Raw genomic sequence first — 24,192 nt, 5'->3', positions numbered from 1 at the left:
GCTGATGTGCAGTTCCTGTTATATTTAGTTTTACGGTCTCTACTCATTTCCAAAATGACTTAGGTCAGCACCTTCCTGCCCCTCACTGCCTTCAGTGAGGTTGTCATATGTTTGTCATACAATCTTCATTCCATCATGGGGTTTCCCCATCTCCTAATTGGTTTTACTTGCATACTTCAAGGTTCACTCTTGGTGTTATAAGGGTCTCTGGGCTTTGACAAGGCATCATGTCACATATGCCCCACGACGGTATCTTACAGAATAGTTTTATCACCCTAGAAGACCTCCTGTACATCAACTCTTCAGCCCTTGCCCTGCAACCTCTGACAGCCACGAATCAATTTTCTGTCTTTCGTTTACCTTTACTCAAATGTCATATAAATATAATCATACAACATGGACCCTCTCAGACTTGCTGCTTTCCCTTAGCAATGTGGATTTCAGATGTGGTTTGCTTCATTCCTTTTATCACCAACTCGTATTCCATTGTATGGATGGGCCAGTTTGTTTATCTGTTCACCTATGGTCGCTTCCCATTTTTGACGATTGTAAATAAAGCATCTCTAAATATTTACATGCGGGTTTGTGTAGACATAAGTTTTCAGATCAATTGGGTAAATACGTAGTGTCAGTACAATTACTGGATCATATGGTGAAACTATATTTAGCTTTATAAGAAACTGCCAGACTGTCTTCCACAGTGGCTGTACTATTTTTCATTCCCACCAGCAAGGAATGAGAGTTCCTGTTGATCGGCATCCTGGCCATCAATTGGTATTTTGTCTGTCTTTTTGGATTTCAGCCATTCTAATAGGTGTATAGAAGTATCTCATTATTGTTTTAATTTGCATTTCCCTAATGACAAATGATGTTGAGCATCTTTTCATATGCTTATTTGCCATCTGTATATGTCTTCTTTGGTGAAGTGTCTTTTCAGATCTTTTGCCCATTTTTTTAATTGGGCTGTTTGTTTTCTTGCCGTTGAATTTGAAGAGTTCCTTTTGTGTTCCTTATACAAGTCTTTTATCAGAAATGTGATGTGCAAATATTTTCTCCCAACCTATGCCTTGTATTTTAATCCTCTTAAGTTCTTTTGCAAATTTTTAAAAATATTAACAAAGTCCAAACTTTCAGTTTTTTTCTTTCATGGATTGTGCTTTTGGTATTATATCTAAAAACTCATCACCAAACCACTTTCTTCTAGAAGTTTTATAGTTTTGCATTTTAAATTTAGGTTTATGGGCCATTTTGAGTTAATTTTTGTGTAGGGTGTGAGGTTAGTGTCTAGGTTCCCTTTGTTGAAAAGATGATCTTGGCTGGGCATGGTGGCTCACACCCGTAATCCCAACACTGGGAGTCTGAGGCCAGCAGATCACCTGAGGTCAGGAGTTCGAGAGCAGCCTGGCCAACATGGCGAAACCCCATCTCTACTAAAAATACAAAAATTAGCTGGGCATGGTAGCCAGCACCTGTAATCCCAGCTACTCGGGAGGCTGAGGTAGGAGAATCGCTTGAACCCAAGAGACCAAGGTGGCTGAGATTGTGCCACTGCACTCCAGCCTGAGCAACAAGAGCAAAACTCTGTCTCCAAAAAAAAAAAAAAAAGAAAAGAAAAAATGATCCTTTCTCCAAGGAATTGCCTTCATACCTTTGTCAGTGCTGCTGGTGTTTCAAAATTCATGTCCTTTTCCTTTCTACATAGCTTATGTTCTGCAAAACAGTGGTCCCCAGCCTTTTTGGCACCAAGAAAATTGTGGAAGATGATTTTTCCACAGAAGTGGGGGTGGGTGGCGGGGATGGTTTTGGGACGATTCAAGCATGGTACATTTATTGTGTACCTTCTTTCTTATTATTTATTGCATACCTTCTTTCTTACTATTACATTTTAATATATAATGAAATAATTATACAACTCACTATAACATAGAATCAGTGGCAGTCCTGAGCTCATTTTCCTGCAACCAGATAGTCCCATCTAGGGTTGATGGGAGACAGCGACAGATCATCAGGCATTAGATTCTCATAAGCAGCACTCAACCTAGATCCCTCACATGCACAGTTCACAAGAGTTTGCACTCCTATGAGAATCTAATGTGATCTGACAGGAGGCGGAGCTCAGATGGTAACATGAGTGATGGGTAGCAACCGTAAATACAGATGAAGAGTTGCTCACTCGCTCACTGCTCACCTCCTCCTGCTGTGCAGCCTCATCTTCCTAACAGGGGGTTGAGGACCCCTGCTGTAAAATGTTACCTTCACAAAGGGGAAGTTTCTGATATTATTTTCTGCTTTTCTTACAGCAAGACCACTGATGCAGACCCTGCCTTTAAGAACCACTGTCAACAATGGCACTGTGTTACCAAAGAAACCTACTGGCTCTCTACCGTCCCCCTCTGGGGTCAGGAAAGAAACTGCTGTGCCAGCAACCAAAAGGTGAGCCAGAAGCAGGGCCTTAGATGAACTCTAAAAGCAGTTCTCTCTTAGATTCCAACATGAGTATTACTTTTTAAAATGACATTGTACAATTTCTTCTCTGAGTTAAAGCTTATAAAAGTCCAACATTTTATATGTTGCCATAACAGGAACTAGTTAAGTTTATTATTATTCTTGTTTTAGATTTACTTGTGTTGCCTTTGAAACCTCACTGGCTAAAACCACAGTGTGGTGTTTTGTATTTTTTACTTAAAGTTCTCTTTTGAAAAAACAAATGTTAGTATAACCTGGGTAAAAATAAATAGCTGTTCCCAAGTCCATACTGGGAACGTGGCAAAATTCAGATTGCCATGGCAACCTTAGATTTTTCTCTATGCAATTTGGATAAGCTCATACTTTCAAAATGTACCCAACAGTGGAGTCTAAATATTGATGTTATCTGTCACAAAGAGCACAGTTTGCTCTTAACTGTGCTATTATTTTGTAATTATCATTTAAAGATTTTTATATTTTAGGGCCAGGTGCAGTGGCTCACACCTATAATCCTAGCACTTTGGGAGGCCAAGGTGGGCGGATCACTTGAGCTCAGGAGTGTGAGACCAGCCCACCTTAACCATTTTTAAGTGTAGAGTTCAGTAGTGCTGGCCGAGCTTGGTGGCTCATGCCTGTAATTCCAGCACTTTGGGAGGCCGAGGCAGGCAGATCATCTGAGGTCAGGAGTTCGAGACCAGCCTGACCAACAGGCAAAACCCTGTCTCTACTAAACATACAAAAATTATCTGAGCGTGGTGGCACATGCCTGTGATCCCAGCTACTTGGGAGGCTGAGGCAGGAGAATCACTTGAACCTGGAAGGCCAAGGTTGCAGTGAGTCGAGATTGTACCATTGCACCCCAGCCTGGGTGACAAGAGCAAAACTCCATCTCAAAAAAAAAAAAAAAAAGAGTTCAGTAGTGTTAAGTATATTCACACATCTATTGTGCAACAGATCTCTAGAACTTTTTCATCAGACAAAATAGAAACTCTAGACCCTTTAAATAGTAACTCCCCCTCTACTCTCCCCACTGCCCTTGGCAGCCACCTCTCTACTTTTTGTTGCTATGATTCTGACTACATTAGGTATTTCCTAGGAGTGGGATCATCTAAGTAGTGCTTGTGTTTTTGTGACTGGCTTACTTTGTTTAGCATGATGTCCTTGACGTGCATCCATATTGTAGCATGTGACTGATTTTAAGGCTGGATAATATTGCATTGTGTGTATATATCATATTTTGCTTTTTATTTTAATTTTAGGTTCAGGGGGTGGTATGTGTGTAGGTTTGTTACAAGGGTATATTTGTGATGCTGAGGTTTGGGCTTCTGTTGATCCCGTTACCCAGATAGTGAAGATAGTACCAAACAGGAAGTTTTTCAGCCCTTACCCACCTCTCTCCCACCCTCCCTTTGGAGTCCCCAGTGTCCGTTATCCCCATCTTTATCATATTTTGTTTATACATTCATCCATCAGTGGCTATTCTGTACCATTTATCTGCACATCTGTCCTTATGGCCAATACCCTACCATCTTGATTACTATTGCTTTTTAGTATGTTTTAAAATCAGGAAATGGGAGGCCCCCAACTGTATTCTTCTTTTTCATGATTGTTTTGGCTATTTAGGGTCCCTTGATATTCCATATGAATTTTAGGATAGTTTTTTTGTATTTCTGCAAAAAATGCTATTGGAATTTTGATAGAGATTGCATTAAATCTGCATATCACTTTGAGTAGTATGGACATTTTAGCAATATTAGCATAAACATAGGATATATTTTTCTTTTTTTGTATTTTCTTTTAGCAAAGTTTTATAGTTCTCAGTGTATAAGTCTTCTAACTCCTTGGTTAAAGTTATTCCTAAGTATTTTATCCTTTTTGATGCTTCGGTAAATAGAATTAATTTCTTAACTTCCTTTTCAGCTTGGTCATTGTTATTATATAGAAATGCATCTGATTTTTGTGTGTTGGTTTTGTATCCTGAAACTTTGTTGAAATTATGTATTAGTCCTCACAGTTTTTTTTCTGGAATCTTTAGGGTTTTCTAAATACAAGATTCTGTCATCTGTAGACAGATAGTTTTACTTTGGATCCTTTCCTGTTTGGATGCCTTTCATTTCTTTCTCTTGTCTGATTGCTCTGGGTAGGACTTTGAGTACTATGTTGAATAATAGTGGCAAGAGTGGGTATCTTGCCTTCTTCCTGATTTTAGAGGAAAAGCTTTCAGTCTTTTACCATTGAGTATTGTTTGAGCTATGGCCACTCAAATGTGGCGTTTATTACATTGAGGTAGTTTCCTTCTATTCCTAGTTTGTTGTGTTTTTTATCATGAAAGGGCGTTGAATTTTGTCAAATGCTTTTTCTGCATCAATTGAAATGATCATGTGGTTTTTGTCCTTTATTCTGTGAATATTGTATCACATTGATTGATTTTTATGTGTTGAATCATTCTTGCATTCCAAATATAAATCCCAATTTGTCATGGTATATAATCCATTTAATGTGCTGTTGTTTTCAGTTTACTAGTATTTTGTTGAGGATTTTTTCATCAACATTCATCAGGGATATTGGTCTATAGTTTTCTTTTCTTGTGTCTTTGTCTGGTTTTGGTATTAGAATAATGCTGGCCTCATGCAATGATTTGGAAGTGTTCCCTCCTCCTCAATTCTTTGGAAGAGTTTAAGGAGGATTGGAATTTATCCTTTTTTATTTTTTTATTTTTTTTTTAATTTTGTTATTATACTTTAAGTTTTAGGGTACATGTGCACAATGTGCAGGTTTGTTACATATGTATACATGTGCCATGTTGGTGTGCTGCACCCATTAACTCATCATTTAGCATTAGGTATATCTCCTAGTGCTATCCCTCCCCCCTCCTCCCACCCCACAACAGTCCCCGGAGTGTGATGTTCCCCTTCCTGTGTCCATGAGTTCTCATTGTTCAGTTCCCACCTATGAGTGAGAACATGCGGTGTTGGTTTTTTGTCCTTGCGATAGTTTGCTGAGAATGATAGTTTCCAGCTTCATCCATATCCCTACAAAGGACATGAACTCATCATGTTTTATGGCTGCATAGTATTCCATGGTGTATATGTGCCACATTTTCTTAATCCATTCTATCGTTGTTGGACATTCGGGTTGGTTCCAAGTCTTTGCTATTGTGAACAGTGCCTCTATAAACATATGTGTGCATGTGTCTTTATAGCAGCATGATTTATAATCCTTTGGGTATATACCCAGTAATGGGATGGCTGGGTCAAATGGTGTTTCTAGTTCTAGATCCCTGAGGAATCGCCACACTGACTTCCACAATGGTTGAACTAGTTTACAGTCCCACCAACAGTGTAAAAGTGTTCCTGTTTCTCCTCATGCTCTCCAGCACCTGTTGTTTCCTGACTTTTTAATGATCACCATTCTAACTGGTGTGAGATGGTATCTCATTGTGGTTTTGATTTGCATTTCTCTGATGGCCAGTGATGATGAGCATTTTTTCATGTGTTTTTTTGGCTGCATAAATGTCTTCTTTTGAGAAGTGTCTGTTTATATCCTTCGCCCACTTTTTGATGGGGTTGTTTGTTTTTTTCTTGTAAATTTGTTGGAGTTCATTGTAGATTCTGGATATTAGCCCTTTGTCAGATGAGTAGGTTGCAAAAATTTTCTCCCATTCTGTAGGTTGCCTGTTCACTCTGATGGTAGTTTCTTTTGCTGTGCAGGGAATTTATCCTTTTTTAAATGTTTGATAGAATTATCCACTGAAGCCATGGGGTCCTGGGCTTTTCTTTGTTGGGAGGTTTTTGATTACTGCTTCAATCTCCTTACTAGTTCTAGGTCTGTTCATATTTTTTGCTTCTTTATGATTCAGTCCTGGTCGGCTGTGTGTTTCTAGGACTTACTCATTTGCTCTAGGTCACCCAATTTGCTGGCATATGCTTGTTCACAGTGGTCTCTTATAGTCCTTCTCATTTTTGTTATATCAGTTGTAATGTCCTTTCATTTCTAATTTTAGTTATTTAAATTTTCTCTCCTTCTTTGTTAGTCTAGCTAAGGGTTTTTCAATTTTGTTGATCTTTTTTAAAACAAACCAATTCTTGGTTTTGTTGATTTTTTTCCTAATGTTTTTCTATTCTTCACTTCATTTATCTCTGCTCTGATCTTTATTATTTCCTTTGTTCTGCCAACTTTTGGTTTTACCTTCTTTTTCTAGTTCCTTGAAGTGTAAAGTTAGGAGGCTGATGTGAGATCTGTCTTCTTTTTATGAAAACTTTGATCACTATAGACTTCCCTCTTAGTACCCCTTTCACTGCCTCCTGTAAGTTTTGGTATGTTGTGTTTTCATATGTCTCCAGATATTTTTAAAATTTCTTTGTGATTTCTTCTTTGACCATTGATTGTTTAAGAGTGAGTTGTTTAATTTAAAGATTGACTTTTTATTGTAGCAAATACATGTATGCCTCATTTTATTGTGTCTGGCTTTATTGTGCTTTACAGATACATTTTTTTTACAAATTGGTGGTGGTGGCAACCCTGTGTTGAGTAAATCTATCAGCATCGTTTTTCCAACATGTACCCACTTCATGTCACATTTTGGTAATTCTCGCAACGTTACAACTTTTTTGTTATCATTATGTCTGGTATGGTGATCAGTGGTCTTTGGTGTTAATACTGTAATTGTTTTGGGGCACCAAAAACAGCACCCATAGAAGGTGGCAAACTTAATCCATAAATGTGGTTTGTGTCCTGACTCCTCTGCCCATTGTTTCCCCATCTCTTTCCCTCTCCATCAGCCTCCCTTTTCCTGAGACACAACAATATTGAAATAAGGCCATTTAATAACCCTATAATGGCCTCTAAGTGTTCAAGTGAAGGAAGAGTCATACATTTTTCACTTTAAATCAAAAGCTAGACATGATTCGGCTTAATGAGGAAGGCATGTCAAAAGCCAGGATAGACCATCATGTGGTGTAGCTGTTTGTCTTCTCCAGATTTCATGTTGAAGTGTGATCCCCAGTGTTGGAGATGGGCCTGGGAGGAGGTGTTTGGTTCATCAGGGTAGATCCCTCATGAACGTAGTGGTGCTGTCTTCACAATAAGTGAGTTCTTGCTCTGAGTTCACTCAAGGTCTGGTTGTTTAAAAGAGCGTGGCACCTCTCCCCACTTGCTCCCTCTCTTGCCAAAGGACATGCCTGCTCCTGTCTTGTCTTCTGCCATGATTGAAAACTCCCTGAGGCCGCACCAGAAGCTGAGCAGATGCCGGTGCCATGCTTCCTGGACAGCCTGCAGAACTGTGAGGCAATTAAACCTCTTCTCTTTATAAATTACCCAGCCTCAGGCATTCCTTTATAGCTGCACAAAACGGACTCATGCAGGCCTGTTGTGCCAAACGGTTAGCCAAGTTGTAGATGCAAAGAAAAAGTTCTTGAAGGAAATTCGAAGTGCTACTCCAGTGAACACGTGAATGATAAAAGAAAAAGCAACATCCTTATTCCTGATAGGGAGAAAGTTTGGTCAGAATCAAAGATCATACCAGGCACAACATTCCCTTAAGCCAAAGCCTAATACAGAGCAAGGCTTTAACTCTCTTCAATTTTATGAAATCTGAGAGGCGAAGAAGCTGTAGAAGAAAAGATTGAAGCCAGCAGAGGTTGGCTCATGAGGTTTAAGGGAAGATGCCATCTCCATAACATAAAAGTGCAAGGTAAAGCAGCAAGTGCTATTGTAGAAGCTGCTATAGGTTATGCAGAAGACCTAGCTAGCTAAGATAACTGGTGAAAGCAGCTACACTAAACAACACATTTTCAGTGTAGACGAAACTGCCTTATATTGGAGGAAGGTGCCATCTAAGACTTTTATATGAGAAGTCAATACCTGGCTTCAAAGCTTCAAAGGACGGACTGACTCTTGTTAGGGCCTGATATGGCTGGTGACTTTAAATTGGAGCCAGTGTTCATTTATCATTCCAAAAATCCTAGGGCCCTCAAGAATGATGCTAAATCCCCTCTGTCTGTGCTCTATAAATGGAAGAAAACCTAGATGACAGCACATCTGTTCTAGCAATATGATGTACTGAATATTTTTAGCCCATTGTTGAGGCCTACTGCTTGGAAGAAAAAGCTTCCTTGTCAAATATTACCATTCATTTACAGTGTACCTGGTCACCCAGCAGCTCTGATGGAGCGGTACAAGGAAATTAATGTTTTTATGCCGGCTCACACAACACGCATTCTGCAGCGCTTGGATCTAGGAGTAATTTCAACTGTCAAGTTTTATTATTTAGGAAATACATTTTTTTCTCTTCTTTTTTTTTTTTTTCTTTTGAGACAGTCTTGCTCTGTCGCCCAGGCTGGAGTGTAGTGGCGCGATTTTGGTTCACTGCAACCTCCGCCTCCCGGGTTCAAGTGATTCTCCTGCCTCAGCCTCCCAAGTAGCTGGGATTACAGGCACCCACCACCATACCCAGCTAATTTTTTTGTATTTTTAGTAGAGACAGGGTTTTGCCATGTTGGCCAGGATGATCTCGATCTCTTGACCTCATGATCCGCTCTCCTCGGCCTCTCAAAGTGCTGGGATTACAGGCGTGAGCCATCGCACCTGGCAAAGCTATTGCTGCCATTGATAGTGATTCCTCTAATAGATCTGGGCAATGTCAATTGAAAACCTTCTAGAAAGGATTCAACATTCTAAATGCCTTTAAGAACATTTGTGGGGCTAAGCATAGTGGCTCACACCTGTAATCCCAGCACTTTGGGAAGTCGAGGCAGGAGGATCACTTGAGGCCAGGAGTTTGAGACTGCAGTGAGCCATGATTGTGCTACTGCACTCCAGCCTGGGCAACAGAGCGAGACCCTGTCTCAAAGGAAAAAAAAAAAAGAACATTTATGATTCATGGGAGGAGGCCAAAATCTCAACATGAACGGAGAAGTTTGGAAGAAGATGATTTCAGCCCTTGTGGATGACTCTGAGGCAATTCAAGACTTCACTGGAGAAAGTCACTGCAAATGTGGTAGAAATAGCAAGAGAACTAGAATTCGAAATGCAGCCTGAGGATAGGACTGAGTTGCTACAATCTCCTGATAAAACTTTAATGGGAGAGGAATTACTGCCAAAATAGTAGTTTCTTGCGATGGGATCTACTCTGAGAGAAGATGCTGTGAACACTGTTGAAATGACAATAAAGGGTTTAGAGTAGCACACAAGCCCTGATGAAGCAGTGGCAGGGTCGTGTGGCTGGAGCGTGGGGAACGTGGCCCGGGCTGTCTGGCTCCAAAGCCTGTGCGCCTTCCATTGTGCTTGGCTGCTTCCCGCACAGATTTCCAGGTCAGCGCTGACATCTGCTCAGGAAAAACGCTTGATATAATGACTGCTTGCAAATCATCCTTCTTTTATGCCCCATCCTGTCTGTGTACTATTTGTGGGAGTGGGAGCAGCAGTCAGGAGTGAAGGTGACTCTCAGCAGAGATTTCTCAGATTGTGGGTCTGATGTTGACAAGGGGATGCCGGGGCCAAACACCAAGTGAAGAAACAAGTCCTGGCTATGAACAGAGGCCTGGGTCTTACACCCCCACATTTCAGCCACATATGAAAGGGCTGCTGGGTAGCCATTACTCTCAGCAATTTTATCTTAGGAAAGAAGGGAGGGAGGAAGGGAGCAAGACAGGAAGGAACAAATAAACACGTGAAAAATTATGATTAGTAGCCATCATGTTATATCTAAGTGTGTACGTTTGTATACTAGCATTTAAATGGTAACCCTCCTCCCGGAAACATTCTAAGGCCTCTGTAGGCTTTTCCTTATAATTTACAGAATATCCATTTGATTACTAATAAGCTATTGTCAGCATATAGCTGCCAACTAGAAATACATATTTTTCTAGACTGAGTGTCCAAGACTCTGGGTTTTGAGTGAAAGTGTAGTGATTCATGTATTTTGGTTCGTTTATGGCGTTTATGGGCTTCAGTGGATGGGGGTTCCCTTCCATTTGGAAGCTGGAGATAAGAACAGTAGCATCTAATTGCTACTCCGTGGTAAAGTTCCTATAGATCTCTCATTAGGAGAGAATTTTGAAAACAGAAAGAAGCAGGCTGGGCATTCTGAATATTAGGATTAAAATAACTTCCAAGTCATTTCAAATATGTTTACAATCAGGTAGGAATTTTTCTGTAATCAGAGTTCCAAATTAAATGAGTCGGGGCATCTGTGGTGTGTGGATGGGTATATGTTTGTTTTCTTTTCTCCGGGGGTTTTTCAGCCTGGTGCTTAAGAACAAAATCCCCTTTGGAAATAGTCCAGTGCCCAGCGGTTGTGCTTTGTGTTGCCAATTAAGACTTCGATTGAGGGCTTGATTTGGAATCCTTGGGAAAAGCTTTGTTTCCATTAGGCAAAGGAAAAAAGGCAGAAAATCCAGGGAAGGCATTGTAGGTCATACCTTGCTCAGTGGGGATGCAGAGGCTGACAATGGAGTAACATTTCTACTGGCTCAAGAAAGAGACGATCACTGTTCTCTGGGCTCATAAGTAGAAGATGACAATAGGCCAAGCTATGTGAACAGAGATCAAAAGAACAAAACTGGTACAAAAAGCGTTATTTAAAAAATGCTCTGTGACAAATGTGAGATAGACTGGTCAATATCTCTTGCTTCCAAACAAACAGCCAATAGTCCTTTGGAAAAATAGTTCCACTTGTTAGAAGCACAGCATTTGTAATTGCACTGAAGTCAGTGCTGGGTACATAGCGTGATTTGAAGAATAGAAAGCCAAAATCTGGCTTCAGTTGATTTTTAAGAATTATTTCTAATCTATTTCTCTATTATTCCGATCCATTGAAACGTAGGTGATAAATCCATGTTTGAGTCTGTTCTCAGTAGCAAAATAGAGGTGGAAGTATTGTCCTGTTGAACAAAGGAAGACCCGCTTGACCTGTCCCGTTATCAGAAGTGATATGGTTCTCCCTACTAGCTTGAGTAGTTGACTTTGTATTGTAGAAAGAAAGACTTATGTATATAGAATTCTCTAAGATTCTCCCAGACCACTAGCCTTCCTGAAAAATGACTTGGATTTTGCCAAAGATCAGTTTTTAGACAGTGAAAAATATGAGCATTTGTTAATTTAATTACTGAAGTGCGTTGTCTCAGTCTGTCAGAATTATCTCGTAATTTGAGGGACAAAAGCCAGGTGGGTCCTGGTCCCTTGTGGACCCTCCAGCACACAGCATAGCGCACAGTGGATGGTCAATGCTTAGTAAGTGTATGTTGAGCAAATCACTTCTTTTATCCAGTGTTAGTCACCCCAGCTGTCAGGACAAATGAAATCATCAGAAAATCTCTGGTCACACATAAGAGCTGCCTGTCAGATTTCTGTTTTGGTTGTAAAAGTTTGGGATACTTTTGCAAAATTTTGGAAAACCAATTTTTGATTCCCAATCACATGATGAAAGAAAACCTAATTGTAGCTTCTTATGCTTAGAATTTTTATTAACCATAAGAAGAAAGACCATCTGTTTTTCTTATGGTCACCAGTCTCCCTGCAGAAATTTTATTATGTCTAAAGTGTTAATTGGCACAAATTGTTGAATGCATATGTAATGTAATATAAAGAACCATTTATTTTCATAACTTAGAAGGTTGCAGGTTTGGGTGTGCGGGCAAAGAGCAGAAGGGAAAACAAAATAAGTGGTGATGTCTGTGCATTTCTACACAAAAAATACTTGCCTTAAGCACTAAAAAATATACTGCATTATTGCACAGTCTCTCACAAGCCAGTACTTCTACCACTTTCAAAATAAAGAGCATTATTTTTCACTTGCCGTCCAGAGAGAACATAGCTTCTTTGATATTCCCTGCTGGTTATTTGAGGAGGCTTCCTGCAGTGAGTGTACAGTATTGCTCTCTGTGGCTGCCCTTGTTACTGCAAATGTCTTGTCTTTAAGCTTTATTTTCTGTCCTTCACTTTGAGTCCTAGTAAATCCTCTTTAATTCATAAGAGCCCTTGGCTCTCAAAAGGAAATGTCTTGTTTTTTATTCTACGTCTGGGACAACAGTAAGATTTTTTTTTAAAGTTTAACATTTTAATGCAAATGTGGGAATGACAAATATCTTGGAAGGGTTGCGATGGATTATATCCACGTCTATATATGCGAACCAAACTGTCTTTCGATTTTGATGTGTGCGTCCTGCAATTTACTGAAGCTTATCAAAATATTTTTCCACGCTTTTATTAATTGCACTCACGTTTTTTCTGCTTTGTTTCTGTGCCTCTTATACGTAGATTAAACAGATCTGTGAGTCTTCTCAATGCTTGCAAACTGAATAGATCGACACCAAGGTGAGGGGAACTTAGATTTGCTTTGTCACCATAGCTGTTCCTTCCATTGTTTCCATCTCTGTTTTAACATAGTAGCTTCAAGGTCTTGTCCAGTGCCTACCATTCATCAAGTCGTCAATCATGTAACTATATTAATCATTGACATTTATTGTTTTTTTTAGATGCTCAACTGGTCCTCCAAAACTAGTATACTTTGGCGGTTCATAAATTGCAGATGGTGTTAATTAGGGGCCTAATAGAGAGAACACAGGGTTGAAGTCACCAGCCCCACCACTTGCTGTAACCCCAGACAAGTTGCTTCACACTCCTGAATTTGGTTCTTCATCTGTAAAGTGAGGATAATGATATTGCTGCAGGAGATTTGTGAGGTTTGAATTAAATAATACAGTATATGTAAAAGTCCAGAGTACTCCTTAAATGTTAACCATGGCTGCTGCTGCAGTTTTCATCACTGGCACCCCCATGAACTCTTCCAGCCACCAGGTTGAGTGTTAATTATTAGAAAATCAGTTAGTGTTTGCTGTAATTGATAAACAGTTGTGGTTTTTCGGCTCTTTAAGGGTGTTTTATACAGTTCTTTAAGTTGCTATGAACTTGCCATGAACTCCCACAAGGACGCCCCAGAGGCCGTGCTCTGGGCTCTTCTTGTGGCTGCAAAATCTCCCAGGGCCCCGGCAGCTGGTCGGGGCAAAGTGTGCATCAGAGCCTTGTACTAAAGACTGGGTGGAGAATAATCCTGCTAAGTCAAATTAGCTTGGTGTTTGTCATCATGGGAACATCTTGAACTTGAAGCACAAAGGCTCCTGTAATTTTTAGACTTTAATCCCAAATTTCAGAAATGTAATGCTCTCTTAAAATCTGTAATTTCCTTGTCCCCAAATTGAGCATTCTAAAAACGCACATTTTGACCTTAAGGCACACCCTGCTGATTGCAGTTGTAAGATTCTGGCACTGTCCACTCAAGGGTTCCCCAGTTACCAAAAAGACTATGTGGAAAGTGTATTCAGATAATCACCCTGAGAGTGAGGTGATTTTTGAAAGCCAACATACCATGTGGGTTTTTAAAAACCTGCTCGGAGATTACTAACAGCCACTGGAAGTTGCAAAGGAAGGAGGACTGAAAGTTGGGCTAAGGAGGGTGTATAGACAGAGGAGACAGAGAGGGGAAGGAAGGCAGAGAGGAGAGAGTCACTGGCTACCAAGAAGGAGAGTGGCCAGCACCAGGCAGGAGCTGCCTAGATGGGAGGCTTGTCATTTACTTATGAGGAGGGGGGACATTGAGCTTCAGTGCAGGAGCAGGGGTCTTGCTGTGTTAAGTTCCTCAGCTCCTGCGTGCTCCTTGTTGAGATCTGGTCCCCGTACACCCTTCACTGAAGCTGTGCCCACTGGAGCCACCTGAGACTCCCCACTTCCCAGGGCTCACCCCCTCCTCTGTGCAGCACCAGCACATTTACCTAATCCTGCACTAGCCTCTGCCCACCACTCCTTCTCTCCTGGTGTCGCTGCTACCTCTGACTCCTGCGGTAGCTTCTCAGCCCACGTCTTTAAACATTAGATTCCCTGGGGCTCTTCTGTCCTTGGTCACCTCCTCCCTCGGTGATTTCCTCTGCATCTGTGGCTCAGCACCCGCCAGATGGACAGGGCCTGTACTGAGCTGTCTCGTGTGTTGCAGGCTTGTATTCTCACCCACCCACACCTCCAGCTCCAAGTGTCAAGACCAGAACCACCCAAGTCTGTGCCTGTTCCCAGAGCCCTGGCCCTAGAACAGCCTCCTGCCTGCCCCTCCCCTCCTTATTTTTTGCTTACAGAGCAGGTGCTGCATTAAAGCAGTTTGTGTCTCTTCTGGTGACAGGGTCAGTGTGTGATATTTCCATTTATTTCATCCTTTCATTTAATAAATGTGTACCAAACTTTTGAATGAGGCTCTGCAAAGCATACGAAAATGATAAATGAGATAAGATCTCAAGAAATGCGTGGACTAATGATGAAGATTTTTAAGTATGTACAGAGATACCTATACTAGAGTTATGTGCTCTTAGTGAGTTTGGGTTGGTGTAACAAAGTTCATAGACTGGGAAGCTTATAAACAGCAGAAATGTATGTCTCACCATCCTGGAGGCTGGAAGTCCGAGACCGGGGTAGCCAACGTGGTCAGGTTCTGACGAGGGCTGTCTTCCAGGATGCAGGCGGCTGTCTTCTCACACGGTGGAAAAGGGTATGAGAGCTCTCTGGGCCTCTTCCATAAGGGCACTAATTCCACTCATGAGGGCTCCACCCTGCTGACCTCATCACCTCCCAAAGGCCCCACCCCCTAACACCATCACATTGAGGGTTAGGGTTTCCACACATGAATTTGGGGGATACAGACAGTCCATAGTGTGCTCTAAGAGGGGAACAATCAGCCTCCACTCCATACCTGGGCTCTGGTTTACCCCTCATACCTGCAAATCCCCTGTGTATAGGGGATCCCTTCTGCTAGAGCAGGCTCTTTCCATCTGTGTCATAACAACACATTCTAGCCATTCATTTGATCTTTCCCGGAATTTCGCAGTCTTCGGGAAGACTTCCCCAGGCTGCCTTCCCAGGCCTCTGAGCACTCTAGTCCCTCTTGTCCTACGAATGAAGTTGGCCACTTACATGGACACCACCTCCAAACAAAGGCATTGTACACAGGGTGGAACATTTCTGTCATTACTCGTGGCATCCTGTTAGCATTTGTCCCACGCCTGCCTTTAGGCCAGATTTCTTCAACATCAGCACTATTGACGTCTGGGGCCAGGTGATACTTTGTGGAGGGAGCCATCCCGGGCCGTGTAGGATTTCTAGCAGCACCTCAGGCCTCCACCCACTACATGCCAGTAGCAGTCCATCCCCAGCTGTGGCAACAGAAGGATGTCTCCAGACATTGCCAGATGTCTTGGGGGCACCATCCCCCCGGGTTGCACACCACCATCTGGACCAAGCTTGTCCAACCCGTGGGCCCATGGGCTGTGTGTGGCTCAGGACAGCTTTGAATGTGGCCCAACACAAATTTGTAAACTTTGTTAATACTCTATTTTTTTTGCAATTTTTTTTTGGTTTAATTCATCAGCTGTCGTTAGCATTAGTGTATTTTATGAGTGGCCCAAGACAATTCTTCTTCTTCCAGTGTGGCCCAGGGAAACCAAAAGATTGGACATCCCTAGAGAGCGAAGCCTACTCAAGGGCAGGATTCCTCCCTGGAAGCCCCTGGAGTACCCTCACACGGTACTGTTGAAGCCTTAATGCCTCAGTTTCCTCCATGACTGTGAACTGTGCTAGTGGTCTCAGTTACAAAGGCAGAGAGAGAGCAGAGGTGTTATTCCATGTGACACTCTGAAAAGCTTTTTGATCTCCGTCGCTAGGCCTGTCTTTTGAATATCCATGTGGAAGTATGACGTTCTATGTATATATTTGTATGTTTAGCAATAAAATAAAATCACGATACCAAGGAGTTCACTGTCACTTCCATTCCACCCTTAGTAACATCAAGAGGACCAGCTCTTCTGAACGAGTGTCTCCTGGGGGTCGAAGGGAAAGCAATGGGGATTCCAAAGGAAACCGGAATCGCACAGGCTCTACCAGCAGCTCTTCCAGTGGCAAAAAGAACAGTGAAAGGTAAGGACGTCTTATCTCTCGGTTCCTGCTGTTGAGATATTTTAGTACCACTTGTCCCCAGAGAGGAGTCGGAAGATCCCGTCATATTCCAACAAGCTAGGAGCACTCTTGGAGAAGAAGACCTTCTCCTCAGGTATTTGTAGGCACTAACAGCCATTTGAGTGCAGCTGCCAGGCACAGTGCACACAAACTACTGTCCAGGTGGAAAAACTGTCACTCAGATTCCCAGCACTCTCATGTAGACATAAGTAGTTCCTGAGAATTTCTTAGTACCGAGTACCTGGAACTGGGGAAGCCATTCTGAATTTCTACCTGAGCACCTTCTATTTCTAGTACACTCTCCTGACCTTTTCAAGTTCATTTTAGTGGACTGCTTTAAGTTTGTCAGCAGTATTTTCTGAGACACAGTGGCTGAAAAGTTGTAATTTTATGATTTATCAGAGGCTATGTTTAATATTGATGCTAACACCAGAAATGTGAACCATTTTTCTTTATGGTTTCATGAAATACGTGGACTCCAAATTTTGAGTTTTTCTATGAGGTTAGTTTGTAATGGATTATGATAAGTATCAGTGAAACTAATAGTAACATTTTATTCCTGCATGCTGCTTTTTGGCATTTTAGCAGCTTGTTTTGTGTCTATATATTTATATCTATATAATATACTTTGTAAAGAAAATCCAGTTTCTCTATGTATTTTTACCTAACATTGTACTTTGTTCTCACTTTTTAAACATGGTACTTTAATTTTATTCTCTCTGTTTAGTAAAGCTGAGGAAGGAATTTCAGCTTCAGAGGCTAAGCATGTGTTCTTTCCCCAAATGTTCATGTAAGGAGAAGGCTTAGTCATAAAGCAATCGACTCCAACCCACAGGCTGTAAAAATTCCAAGTTTGTAAATCCATGGTGATTCAGTCCTATAAAGGAAGCTTAAACTCTTTTTCAGTTTTATTCCTAAAGGATGTCTGTTGTAGAAAACATAGAGACACTTCTCACATCTATAGCAGGTCAGGTCCACGGTCAATTAACAATTTTAAAAACCATTAACATGGGTTCTGTCTTCTTCTCATTTAGACTATTAGTACTTCTTATCAGAAGATTATGCTAATGGGGTGATAATACCTTGGAAATGAGGCCAAGTGGTTACAATGGCAACAGAGTGTGAGTTAGTGGGAGGTGCAACATAGCCCAAAGCTTCTTTGAATTCAGGGTAAGCTCGGAAGTTGACCTGAAATGTCTAGATCTTGGCAGTTCTTAGAGACTTGGCTCCTCCTCTGCACATCTGATTTTTATTAAGAATTTCCAAAAAGAATCTGCATTGTGTAAACTCCAGATCCGTTTTATCTTTAAAATCCTATGGCTTTGGTAAATGTGCTGGGTAAATATTTCCATAGAAGATATTTACAAAGAGATTTTAGAGAAATGCCACCATAGGAAATTTTGATTTGGAAATGAGGGACTGGGAAAATTTACTAATCATGTTCCCAAACTAATTCAGGCAACTAAACATGTCCATTTAAAAATAAATTCTTTGTCTTGTTAGAACCCAGCCGTGGTTGAGGCGAGCATAGCACAGAGCTGGCCGAGTTTCATGCATCGTGCACTGAAGGGGTTTCAGAGACAGTTACTGTCTCCTCTTAGGCAATTGCTGGTCTTGACAGGGACCCATAGAAGTAAGAGCTGCAGTAACTCAGAAAGAAGCAGCTAAGACTCGGTAGAAGTGAAGGTTAAGCTGGTAATTCAGTGGCTGCCTGACCCCTTCCCGCCTTTCTTCCTCTGTATTCCCACGTGCGCAGCCCCATGCTTAGGCTGCCTTGACCCTAGCACCAAAGCAGATCTGGAGTCTTGCTGAGAAATGCCACCCTTGAGGATGGGACACGGGGAAGGAAAGGAGTAGGGAGGTGGCCCCCATGTAATTTCTGTTTTTAAACATTACTGTGTTCAGTGTACTCAAGATGGCATGCCTCTTCCCCATCCCTCACTCGACGTGTCCGTTGTTCCTGCAGGCTGTCCTGTGATTTAAAAGATTGCCCTTGTTGGGTTCCTGTAGGCAGCAAGACATGGTGGAAAGGGCAGAGGCTCTGCAGTAAAAGAAAGATCTGGGTGTGTATCCAGTTCTGCCTTAACGTCTCCAAGCCTCAGTTTTTTCCTCTACAAATTAGAGATTTTATACCTAGTGCCCTTGAATCTTATAAATGAGCTAACTTGTAGGAAAATACCCAGCATAGGGCTTGGCACTCAGTAAATGGTCATCATCCCTGTGATAGTTCTTATAAAGACAGGCCTGTGTGGTGCAGAGGAAAGTAATCAGATTTTCTACAATTCCTCACTTTTTATTTTCCTCATTTGTAAGATGAAAGTGTTAGATTTTGTCACAATCCGCGTTGCACTTGTGTCTAATGTAGTTGGGGGAAATAAAGTATTGTAAAACCTTGTGATGCTCACAGTTCTTAAATAAGGCATCGGGCGGGAGCTGGTCTATGGGCTGCTTGCGATCCCAGCCTGCCCGCTGTTCCAGAGCCCCATTCTCTTCCACTCAGGAAGGCTAGTTAGGGTGCACGTGAGTGAGAGTGCTGATGTCATAGGGATGGCTTCCACCCTGTGCTGCTTTGTAGAAGAAACAAATCATTCACACAGGCAGTGCTTTAACTCGCAGCCACGACAGATTATTAGCCATAAAGCTCACAGCTTCTCACACGCCATGTGCAAAGCTGTCGTTAGCACATATGGCACTTAGGCACAAATTAGAAAAAGGCTCCCTTTACTTCAGAAAAACAGTTCCATCTCAGCACATATTTCTCAATAATAATACTTACAGCAGATAGAAAGCCATTCTATATAAATTATACAAATCTTACTATTGAACACAAAATAATAGTGTTTGTGAAGTCCTAAATATTAACCTTTTCTGAGATACTTTATTTTAAAGTAATTACATGTTTTGCTTTCATAAAACTATATTCTTTTTCATTTTCCTTTTTTTTTTTTGAGATGGAGTCTTGCTCTGTCACCAGGCTGGAGTGCAGTGGCACAATCTCGGGTCAGTGCAACCTCTGCCTCTTGGGTTCAAGAGATTCTCCTGCCTCAGCCTCCCGAGAAGCTGGGACTACAGGTGCGTGCCACCATGCCCAGCTAAGTTTTGTATTTTTAGTAGAGATGGGGTTTCACCACGTTGGCCAGGATGGTCTCGATCCCTTGACCTCGTGATCCACCCGCCTTGGCCTCCCAAAGTGCTGGGATTACAGGCGTGAGCCACCACGCCCGGCCAAAACTGTATTCTTTATGATAGTTTCAGTCTTCTTGCTCCCATGTCTCATTTTCTTTACAAATGGTCACCGGATTCAAGTCTTTCTTGTGATATGGAAGACCTTTATCTTAGAATGTTTAACTTTTTCAAATACTTCGTAACAAGCCACAAAATTTTAACAGCATTTAATCTTTGCACCAACAAAACCTCTATTAAAAACAAAAGCAATATATGGTAATATTTTACTTTATGTATTATTGATGATAAATGAACATTAATAATTACATAGTGACTCATGTCATCATGAAATACTACATTTAAATAGGGAATTGGCAATAACATTCTAATGGAAGGCTTGTAAAATATAGCCACTAAACTAATCTGATAGAGATATTTTTCAATTAAAAAAGTATTCTATACCCGATAGAAAATTGGCTGTTTATTTAGAAGCACAGTTCACGTTAGATGTTTCTAGATTGAATAAAGCGTTTCAATTATCAACTGGTTCCCCTTTTGTAAGTCTTAGGGGAATGAGCTATGTCAGCTCTATGAGCAAGACACTGTTTCAGCTTTACTGAAAGTTGTTGAAATGAGTTGATTTCGTTAGAATAAGGATGTTTCAGTCATGTGCTAGAAACGTTGTTGTCACATACGTATAAGTCAGGGGTGTCCCTGGACTTCGGCTTCCCCGGACTTTCAGCTTCCCCAGACTTTCGGCTTCTCCAGATTAAAAGAATTGTCTTGGGCCACACACAAAATACCCGAACACTAATGATAGCTGATGAGCCAAAAAAAAAAAAAATTGCGAAAAAAATCTCATGTTTTAAGAAAGTTTACAAATTTGTGTTGGGCCGCATTCAAAGTCGTCCTGGGCCGCATGTGGCCTGTGGGCTGTGGGTTGGAGAAGTTTGATATAAACTGCCCATCTTTGGAGTCAACAAACATGAAAAAAAAAACCACCTCAAAAGAGTGAAGACGTTGACATGTTAGGTGTGGCGCCCTTTTGTGTTGTGCCCCCAGGATTAGACAGCCCCGTAGTACAGCTGTCATCGAGAACCACTGGGCTGGACACCTTGAGCGCCTGTCCTTTCTAAAGCTCTAGCATTTAATTACTATTTCGCCTCAGAGCTCTTCAGGGTGCAAAATTGTTTTTCCTTTACAATAGCATCACTGCTGCCGTCGGCTCAGCAGTACTTCTTGGCTGGGGCTCTGGGCCCTTCATCCACCAGCTCCTCGTTCCCTTTTGTGCCCTGACACGCATGCCTCTCCAACACATTGCTCACTTTTCCCCAGCAAGACTTTTTTCCTTTTTTGAGGCCATTTATTTATTATACAAGTAACTTGTTTTAGAAAATCTAGGCCGGGTGTGGTGACCCACTCCTGTAATCCTAGCACTTCAGCAGGCCGAGGCGAGTGGATCGCTTGAGCCCGGGAGTTCAAGACCAGCCTGGACAACATGGCAAGACCTCATCTCTACAAAAATTACAAAAATTAGCTGGGCGTGTTGGCGCATGCCTGTAGTCCCACCTACTTGAGAGGCTGAGATGGGAGGATTGCTCAAGCTTGGGAGGTTGAGACAACAGTGAGCCGTGATCGTACCACTGTACTCCAGACTGGGCAATGGGAATGAGACCCTTTCTCAAAAAAAAAAAAAAGAAAAAAAAAAATCTAGATGCACAAAAAAGAAGAAATGAAAATATGAAAATCACCTGCAGTCTCATCACTCAGCGAACTCACAGCCGACAGTTATTACATTTCCATGTGGACTTTTATTTGCAGGGTGCTGTATGAGTGTAGTGTATAATTTTGACATAAATGCCATTCTTGTGCATATTTTGTGATCCCTTCTTCATTTGCTAGATGAGCATGTCTTTGTTTGAATAAATACACTCTTGCAATGTTTAGATGTGGTTCATCATGTTTCCAGCCCGAAGTACTTTAGTTGGACATGTAAGTACCAAACAAGTTTCACTAATCCACTCAGATCAGGCCACCATCTAGAACACTGCCCAGCACACAGTAGGTGCTCAACAAGCATTTGTCGAATGAATCTTTTTGCCCTGGTCACTGTAACAAAAGAAGGTTAAAATGATGGGCCTTTATTGCCACAGCCAAGTGTTAATCCCAGCTCTGCCACTTTGCTTTGTCATTGTGAACAAGTGACTTACTCTCTTTGGGGTTTTCCTCAGTAGCAGTAAAAGTGGTACCTGCCTCACAGGGTGCCTAAGATCCCGTGCATAGGAGCCTCAGTGCAGAGCTGGTCTGCGGTCGGCTCGCCACAGTGGCAGCTGTGAGTGTCACGTCTGCATCCCAGACTACTGCAGCTGAGGCCTGCATACTTGTGTCCCTCCCACTCCCCTGCTTGCAGGGCCTTTTTTCTTGGGGATGTCTTGGAATTCCCCAGCTCCTGTTTCTGCCTTTATCCCAGCCTGAAAAGCAAGGAATCAGAAATTCTGAAAATTGTTCTCACCTTGCTCTTTCAGTTCCACTGCTGTGCTGGACTTATGGAGCACCTGCTGTGTACAGAACGTAGTCCAAGGCACGGCAGGGAGTGGGAAGGAGCAGCACAGAAAGACTCATTCTCCTAACAAATGTCAGTGGCACAATGCCTGCAGGGCCACTTTGCTTAATTCCCAAAGGACTCACAAATGGGAGAACAAGATAATCCACGGAATAGAAAAATGGTAAAGGGTCTGCACAGGCGCTCACTGAGAAGGAAATACCAGCGGCCCTTCACTCATGAATAGGCGATCAAGCCCAGACCTAATTAAAGAAATGCCGATCTAAATAAGAAGATAGCATATTTAGAAAATTCTTTTTACTTTATCGTAAAATAAAGCACAGATGCAGAAAACCACACAAGCAAATTCATAGCTTAATGAATTGTTCTAAGGCAAACACCTTCTAGCACCTAGGAGGGGGAGGGGTTTTCCCCTCTCCCAAGTGACAGGCGGATGTATCTGGAACTGGGGGTGGGGGCAGGGAAGGTGACTGTTTTTGATGAACTCCAGCTCATCCTTCGAGACCCAACTCAGGATCCCCTTTTTCTGGGAACCTCCCCTGGCCCTCTAGTCTGAGAGCAGTGCTTTTCAGATGGTGTCGTAACTGCCTGTTAACTTCATCTGTGACTCTGTAGCTCTCCTCCCTCCACCATGCTGCACATACCCCTTGCCCTCCCTTAGGCTCTGAGGGCCCAGGCCGTGCCATTCTTATTCTTTGTATCTCTAGTACTTTACACAGCACTTGGTGAACGTGAGTGCTCAATAACTATTTGTTGAATGGATGGAAGGATATTGTATACGATCAGGCATCACTTAATGACAGGCACATTCTGACAAATGCATTGTTAGGTGTTTTCTTGTTGTGTGAACATCATAGAGTGTGTGTTTACAGAAACCGTCATGGTCCAGCCTGATGGTCTAGCCTGCTGCTCCTGGGCTACAGACCTGTACAGCACGTGACTATAAGGGAATACTGCAGGCAGTGGTAACACAGTGTTAAATATTGGTGTATCTAAACATAGAAAAGATACCATAAAAATACAGTATTATAATTTTGTGGGACCACAGACATCTTTGTGGTCCATCACTGACAGAAACACCCGTGTCTGGCCCATGACTGCATTTCATTTAAAAAGCCACAGCCATTCAAGAACTATGTAAACAGCACCACCTATGGGTAGACAATTTTAACACCACATTTTACACTGGAAGATGAGACTTAAGCATCTTTTTACTGAAAAAAAATGTTTCACTCTTCAAGCCATGGGGTCATTTATGTTTTAATAAATTTCAAAATGATAAGTGCTGATATTCTTCATATTGTTTTAGTTTTGAGACTGTTAGGTGAGGAGTCTGGAAATACAAAGGTTTTTGCAGTGAAAGGAGGAGGAAGAGGGAAGCCATATTAATTAATAACACATGTTGGACGCATTGTACCATATCTTATTTAATCGTGCCAATAACCTGTTCCTCACAGTGGTTTTACTCCCATTTTTACATTAAGGAGATTAAGCTGGTGGAGGCAAAGCCCCTCACCCAAGCCCTAGAGCACAGATCCAGCTAGCCTCAAAATCTGTGCTCCTTCCACCATGGAAGTATTGGTTGGAAGTATTGGTTGGAAATGTCTATGAAGCAGTCGCTTTTGTCTCCAATAAAGTCTCCAGCAACTTCTAAACATTTTGAATAGATGGTTCTTAAATGACCCTATTTCTAATAAAAATCTGTTTAAGGACAATTTTTATAGAGTCATTATTTCCGTGGTGGAGTATTCTGACTTCCAGCAGGAACTTTATCTCATCACGTGAAGTCATTTTTAAAAGCAGTCATGTGGCTGAGCCCAGTGGCTCACACCTGGAATCTCAGCACTTGGGGAGGCCAAGACAGGCAGATCATTTGAGCTCAGGAGTTTGACACCAGCCTGGACAACATGGTGGAACCCTGTCTCTACAAAAAATCTAAACATTAGCCAAGTTTGGTGGCATATGCCTGTAGTCCCAGATACTTGGGAGGCTGAGGTGAGAGGATGGCT

At 41.8% G+C, this 24,192-nt stretch overlaps 1 protein-coding gene across 2 annotated transcripts in view; it reads left to right on the top strand.

Moving 5' to 3' along the window:
- EML1 (EMAP like 1) overlaps positions 1-24,192 on the top strand; it is a 153,247-nt gene that overhangs the window by 72,840 nt on the left and 56,215 nt on the right. Inside the window, exons 3-5 of one of the 2 annotated variants that reach the window (XM_030803301.1) lie at positions 2,301-2,433; positions 12,724-12,780; positions 16,282-16,416. In XM_030803301.1, coding sequence (XP_030659161.1) covers positions 2,301-2,433; positions 12,724-12,780; positions 16,282-16,416 — 325 coding nt within the window. The remainder of the gene's footprint in view (positions 1-2,300; positions 2,434-12,723; positions 12,781-16,281; positions 16,417-24,192) is intronic. The other variant, XM_030803302.1, reaches the window with a different exon arrangement.

This window comes from Nomascus leucogenys, chromosome 22a (genome assembly GCF_006542625.1).
Source record: "Nomascus leucogenys isolate Asia chromosome 22a, Asia_NLE_v1, whole genome shotgun sequence".
NCBI classification, from domain to species: domain Eukaryota; kingdom Metazoa; phylum Chordata; class Mammalia; order Primates; family Hylobatidae; genus Nomascus; species Nomascus leucogenys.
The sequence above is the reverse complement of the archived record's forward strand: the minus strand, read 5'-3'. Positions and strand labels throughout refer to the sequence as shown.